Source organism: Sinocyclocheilus rhinocerous, unplaced genomic scaffold, assembly GCF_001515625.1.
Source record: "Sinocyclocheilus rhinocerous isolate Xijiao unplaced genomic scaffold, SAMN03320098_v1.1 scaffold585, whole genome shotgun sequence".
Lineage (NCBI taxonomy): Eukaryota > Metazoa > Chordata > Actinopteri > Cypriniformes > Cyprinidae > Sinocyclocheilus > Sinocyclocheilus rhinocerous.
This window is the reverse complement of record NW_015630024.1, coordinates 710,788-717,876: the sequence shown is the minus strand read 5'-3', so window position 1 is coordinate 717,876 and position 7,089 is coordinate 710,788. Positions and strand designations below refer to the sequence as shown.

The 7,089-nt window shown below is 37.9% G+C and overlaps 1 protein-coding gene across 9 annotated transcripts in view; it reads right to left on the bottom strand.

Moving 5' to 3' along the window:
* Positions 1-7,089, bottom strand: part of kiaa1328 (KIAA1328 ortholog) — a 25,257-nt gene that overhangs the window by 11,778 nt on the left and 6,390 nt on the right. For 8 of the 9 annotated variants that reach the window (XR_001640021.1, XR_001640022.1, XM_016551878.1 and 5 more), the window contains exons 6-8: positions 3,748-3,872; positions 1,415-1,947; positions 1,092-1,196 (exon numbers count right to left, since the gene is read on the bottom strand). Coding sequence is in view for 7 of the 9 variants with exons in the window: in XM_016551878.1 (XP_016407364.1) it covers positions 1,092-1,196; positions 1,415-1,947; positions 3,748-3,872 (763 nt within the window). In the remaining 2 variants the exon portion in view is untranslated. The remainder of the gene's footprint in view (positions 1-1,091; positions 1,197-1,414; positions 1,948-3,747; positions 3,873-7,089) is intronic. The other variant, XM_016551880.1, reaches the window with a different exon arrangement.

Here is a 7,089-nt window from a genome sequence, read left to right as displayed (position 1 = left end):
AATAAATCACGCTACCAATGGTGATTAAATCTAATGATCGGTTAGCTCATATCACATCAAACCGTGACAAATTATTATTATTGTTATACTTTGTTTTCAAATTGTTGACGTTAATAACATTAGCATTGCGTGAGTGCGTGTATTTAGTGTGTATTAGCTTTACCTGTAGATTTCAATTTCTGTACAGTCTAATCTCTAATTGTCATACCATTCGAATTTCATATAAAGAACTTGTTCTTGTAACCCAAAAAGCAAATTAAAGTACCTTACAACTCGTTCTCTTTTAAATAAATCTTTTATCATAATGAACATAGCAAGACGAGAAAAAAAGCACAACATAAGAAACTCCGTAACTGTATTGATTAAGTGAACAAGTGCTACAGTTACCTAATTACACAATGAACCATTGAAATGTCTTACCTGTCCAGCAGAAAAAAAGCCGTCTGCGTCCATTTTAAACCCCTTCAAAACACAGAGTTCACACCACCTTTCAAAAGCCCTGCCGATATTTATTCTTGTTTTAGCAATGGCCCGGTCGCATTCTCTTTTTTTCTGTAGCCACTTCTCAGTACTAATTCTTTTGGTTTTGACAACGGGTGAATCTCCAGTCACTGATGATTGTCGTTTCGACCTTTCTGGATTACAATTCGCTATTTATTCCAGCTGCTGTGAGAAAAGGCTATAAACGATCCGTCACCTGCAGCATCCTCACGTGCAATATAGCAGACTAGCCGGGAAAAATTCTTTATGTTTACTGACGTGATGTAATGACGCAGCGCCATGCTCGAATTTCCCGTGAAAACCTACCCGTACCACTCAAATTAGAAAACTTTATTACAAGCTTACCGTTGTGAATCGAGGTAAAGTAAGGCGATAGGTTTGAACACTGGCTGGTCCATGTACTTGCTCAAAAATTTATTTTGGATAATTTTTAACCAAAAAAAGTTACAGACTGCAGCTTTAAAAAACAAATCATACAGAACCTAAATTTGAATCATAGAGTATACTTGAATATTACTTTTATTTATTTATTTTTTTTCATCTCTCCAGCCCTTTTCTGCATTCAATGCAATTTTGAAAACAAGCTTCACCTGTGTGTCAACTGATCCATTACAAAACTGGATTGTTGACCCTCATTAAAACTGCGGTCTCCATTTAGAGGTCTCTCAAAGTCTGTTGTGGTTGCTTGCTGAAGCCTTCAAAAGAGACAAATTAAAACAATGTTCATGGTTCAATTCAAGTTAGGCTGCATAATGTTGATTACTATCAAAAACAGTTGAACTTATCCCTCATGGTTACAGTAAACTAAACTGAAATACTTTATAGGTGCATTAACTTTTCTCTATTTTAAATCAAACAATGCATTAAAAAATGCTAATAATATTTAAACATATGGTTTGTGCCAGACTCTTACTTGCTGTACTGAAGGTATGACTGGCGGAGTTGCTTGTTCTGGAGCAAAAGTTTCTCTTCCTGTTGAGCCAACCGAGCTTGAATTCTCTCCCTCTCCATCTCCAGCTGTTTCTTCTGCAGGAGCAGGCATTGTCGTTTCTCTTCCCAGTTCTCCCGACCAGACAGTGGTGCTATTCCAGTTTGATTAGCACCACACATGCCATCATTTTCCATTCTGTGGCACTGATGAGAGCACTTGGGTTCAGAGGCACCATGCAGCCTCAGGGCATTACAGGCTGAGGGTTCCCTGTTGGAGAAGCTGAGATCACTACGTCCACCTTCAGAATTGTGATTGGTCTGCCTGTCATGGATTTCGCAGTTCTGGTCACTGCTGGAGGGTGCACTGAACGGTCCCGTTGAGAATGAATGAGTGCACTCCACTGACCCACCTCTATCAGTTTTGCTTCCTGATGAAGGGAGGTCCAAGTAAGATCCATCTAAAGCAGTTCCTCTTCCACCCCAAGACCTCCTGGCCACCCCCTCGCTGCTAGGAATCTGTGGGACAGGGCATAGGTACAAAAAGTATACACGTCACCTCTGACCATTTAATAATGTGGCCACAAAGGCAGGTTTTACTCAAGGGAGTCAGAAAGGGTGGGCTCATCCCAAGAGAACGCAACAACCCAAGGTCAATCACCAAAGAGATAAACATTCAGGACAAAGGAGAATCTTCCGCCTCTCAGGGGACAGAAATGGGCCGCTGACTAATTCAAGAGGAGGTTGCGGAGCATGTAAACATACATTACTCACAGCCAAGGTTTCGGAGAGGACAAGCTCATTTTCTTATACAAGCTTAAGATGAAGGGTGCACAGGGTGCACGGTCTAAACTAAAACAACATGTGAGTTTTTTAGTGTCAGTGAGTTTTCTTGTTTTGTTTTAGCTTTAATATTTGTAGCGACAGTGCTTTGAAGGGGATGAATTTGGAGATGGAACCTCTCTGAGAGGGTTTTAGTGTGCTGACAGGTTAACAGTTATAGATGCTAAAGTGTCAGCATGCCAAAACCCCTCTCTGAGAGGCTGCTTCTCTAAATCCATCCCCTTTAAAAGCACCACCGCTAGAGCCATCAAAACAGCGCTTTTGTAACAAATTCACCTTCAACACATTTTAAGGCAATTACTGTTGGACTTCAAATCGCCTGCTGTGAGCAACCAACCATTATTATGAATAATCCAGAGATCTATGATAGTTTTGAGCAATAAAAGGAGCTGGATATTTAGGCTTTTTATTTGTTGAATATCTGATCGTTACCCTGTTCAGACAGCATAGGTCACTGACTCACTGGTTGTCATGAAAGATTTGCATGACAGATTTGTGTGTAGTTATGAGTCTGCAGGTTGATTGGCTAAGTAAATAACAAAAAGCATAAACTTTGAATAGGGTATTAAACTAAGAGTAGTTTTTATATTGCTAGACAATTGGTGGTTTCCCCTAGATTTGGAGTGCTTTTTATTCAGATTCAGGCCAGGCACTTTTTTGAATGCAATTCACTTATCATTTCTTAATAAATTTCTTTATGTATTTTTCTTCAAGAAAATTGAGAATTGGTATGAACAGTTCAGTTGCAAAAATGGTTCCAGTATATGTGTAAAGATATATATTTAAAAAAATGTTTTGCCAGAGCAATGAATTCAGCCGATGTCCAAACAACTTCAGATAGATAAAATTAAACTGCAGCATTCATTTTTCTTTTTCAAATATTCTCTTTCAATTCGAAATGTCATATTACAGATGTAAAATGAGTTATGAATGCCATTTAATGTTTCAGGCAACCTTGGTGGTCTCATCTCTCTATTTGACCATGTGAAAGACAGAGGGACAAATACAAAAAAAATAGGTGCCTGTAGCTGGGAAAATGACATAAGCGTAATCTAATTTAGGGAATTACTGGTAAACTTGCAACAGCCTGCAGTGAGTTACCATATACATGTTCAAGGTCAATACTATACATATCTACAGTTTATGTGTGTGTGTGTGTGTGTGTATATATTTATATAAATTAATTAAGTTATATATACAGAATACAGTTAATTTCACCAAATACTCAAATCTCAAAACAAACAAATATCACCTGTCACCTGATAAACTGGTTGGTCTGCCAGGATATTAAGTTAGTGGGGCAAACAAATTCATTTCTTCCTGTTATGGTTATACAAAGCCATGACTGATCAGCCCAAATTTTAACATAGCATAGAGGATACAAACTCAGTGCACGCACATGTTCAATCTGGGCCATTCCTGGCTTTTCTCTATCGCTCTCTCCCACACACAGGCACATTCTCTTTTAGTACTCACCTTGCTGTGGGAGCAGGACTGATTGAGCAGGGTGATAGACTTGTTGAGTTTCTCTTGCTGTTGGGAGAGGTATTGCTGATAGAGTCCCAGCAGTTCCTGACACTCTCCGTACTGCTGCTGCAGGCCTGTGCCGCGGGTCAAGGGTCAACACGCACTGAATAACTCTGCCGCTTTTCCCACTTAGACTAAAACTCTCTCCCCTCCCAAGCCAGACATGGTAATCCATTTCCCCCACTGTAGTGTTGCCAACCTAATGCTGAGTAGGCAAGAGCCTTTATACAGAAGGTACAAAATGAAAGAACCTCCCTCAGAGTAGTGCCCCAAGGGTATCCAGTAACAGCAAAAGCAAGCTTTATGTCGAGTTGAATACTCAAATATTTTTTGAAATGCCCAAAGCTGATGTTATCAAGCTAAGAGGCAAAACCAATAATATTTCAAGATGCTTTCTTGGACTATATCAGTGGTTGAAAGATTTCTGTGGTCTGCGAGTTGACTGGAGGCTTAAAAAATAAATAAAATATTAAAATCAAAAATCAAAAAAGTGGTCTGTGAGTCAGCTGAGTGATTAAAAAAACTGGGTGACAGAAAAAAATATATATAAATAAAAATATAAAAAGGTCATTTGTACAGTACTTAAAACCGCATGTTATTATTCTGAGAAAGTTGGTGGTTTCCCTAATTTGGGGTGTTATTCAGATGGCTAGGCAAATTTGTTTAGACACAATTCATTTATAACTTTTTTCAGAGAAGGCCTAAAACAACATCAGAATTGGTATCATGCAGTTTTGGTGAGAAAAAAAAGCTGTTAAAATTAAATTATATAATTGACAAAAAAAAGTACCAACACTGAATATGGTATAACACCACAGTAATTTATGTAAAAATACAGGCTATCCTTTAGGAAATAAAATGGTGGGGTTTTTTTTTTTAGATTGGGGGGGTGTTTTTTTGGTGGGTCAGGCAAATTTGTTTGTATGCAATTCATTTATCATCTGGAGTTTTTTTCAGAAAACGCAGAAAAATCTGAATTGGTATCACAAAGCTTTGGTGAAAACCAAGACAAAATAAAACCAAATACAACTGGACAGGTACAATCTAAACTTCCTAAAATAAAAATTTCAATTGAATAAGTTAGTGTGTAACAGGAAAAGAACTGGCATTAAAAATGTCTTCCACTGAGAGCTCGGTTGCCCAGTGTCCTTATATCAAAAAGAGGAGGAGACCGGTTGGACTTCTTCTCTGGCTCCTGACATCTGAGTCTCTCTGGCTAAATCCCAGCCGCCAATACCTGGAGTCATGTTTGTGACTTTCTGAAAAAGTGCACAGACAGAGAAGAAAGCGAGAAGAGACAGCAGCACTGCTGAGAAGAGATAGAAGTGTTTCCTCGGGGCGAGGGCTTCACTCACTCCTCCATCTGGGTCTGGCTGGGCAGGGGTGGGCAGGATGCCAGGCTGTGAGATAGAGAGAGCTGGCACACATGCAGCATTGGGCAGAACTCAACTGATCTGGAGCAGAACCACAGCCACGGCGACTGCGCCGACTAATGACAGCGTGACGTATGCTCGCTTACTCTCACACGCTCTGCAGAAATCCATTCGGTAGATCTAATTTTCCAACGTGGAAAGCAATAATGGAAAGCGACTTTTTTTTTTTTGCTCTTTCTTCTTAATAATCAGCCTGGCTGTAGAGCACAACCGCTCAGCGATCATCATAATACCTCAAGGCCCAGGAACTCAAGAGGGGCAACACAGATCAAACCGACTGAAAGTTAGAACGTTATAGAGATTATTTATAGTCCTCATATCTCCGTTATTACAATGTCAATATGCACTAAATCCAGCCTCTGCCCAACAGCCTCTCAATCCAATACCCATAAGATAAGCGTGGTAAATCTTACCTTAAAACAAAGGCTAGTATTAAAATCTCCAGAATACTGCACAAAGAAAAAGGAACTTCACAAATACAAAATTAACCCACAAGAGGCCATGTGCTAGTGATTTTTACCATGGAAGAAGCAGGTTGTCAATATGAAGAGGTATAATCACAGTGGCTTCTTGGTTTAAGAAATAACCAGGGCACTAATGTCCAATAAATAATTTAAGTAATATAGTTTTTGTGTAATAATCTCCTCACAGTTGCCAATCAATATGATGCAAACCCTTCAGTTTGTTTTGTTGCATGTTATAGCTTGCATCTTAAATTGTTAACATTTTGCTAAACTACATACTACATTCAGTATTCACACATACATCTGAATTTGTAATATAAAAAAAATAATTGACTGATACCACTGATTCAATGCTGTCAATTTAAATGAGAAGCAAGTCTGTAATTACAATTAGCCATACAATTACTACGAATGATTAACTCTGTGTTAATGTTCAGTTTCAAATTATTGAAGTATTAAATACATCCGACTATAAAAACTTAAGTTAAGAACCAAGAGAGTGAGTGGTTCTTATATCCCCCAATTACAAGTTTCATATGGTAATTAGAAATGCAATATAAAGGCCTCTGGTGAATCAAATTTGCAAATTCCATCTGCTTTTGTTTTACCCTAATATTGGTTATTGAAGCAGAATAAAGCTGCTTCTGGGCTCAAAACACTATAAATACTAAAAACTGTATAAAAACAGTTATTTTTTCTAAACAGTTTCTAAGTGCAATAGTTCACAATTCCACTGTTTTTAATGCATTTTGACTAAATAAATGCAGCCTTGTTGAGCGGAAGAGACTTCTTTCAAAAACACTAAAAAATCTTAGAAGCCCAAACTTTTAAATGGTAATGTACATACACAACCCATGTAAGGTCAGGTCATTGTTCTGTTCATCAATTTGCACTGGCTACCAATAGCTAGGGCTGGGCGGTACGATATATCGATGTACGATATATCGATGTTTTCTTTATAAGCGATTTGATATGAGGCAATACCGTTTATATCGATATACAGTAGTTTGATACGAGCGCATCTGAAAATATAGCGGAGGACACAGACTGAGCTGCTGCGGTGAAAGTGCATAATTCAATTTGTTCTAAACATGTGACAAGCTTTATATTAAGGCCTTTAAAAATTTTTATGATAGCACTGACTGTAAAGTGACTGTAATGGGGTAATCAAAATAGCCTAACACAACTCTGTGCTTTTGTTCTCATTTTTTTTCCTTTTTAGTTTAGTGAATTTAACTTCCGCTTTAAAAGCCTTATTTTTGATTTTAGATTGCAATGTTACAATGTTAGAATGAAATGTGATTTTTTTGCACATAATATAAAGGTTTACATGGTTACAATCACTTTATTTGTTTTCATAGCCTTTAATATGTATTGTTTTGTTGGACAACATT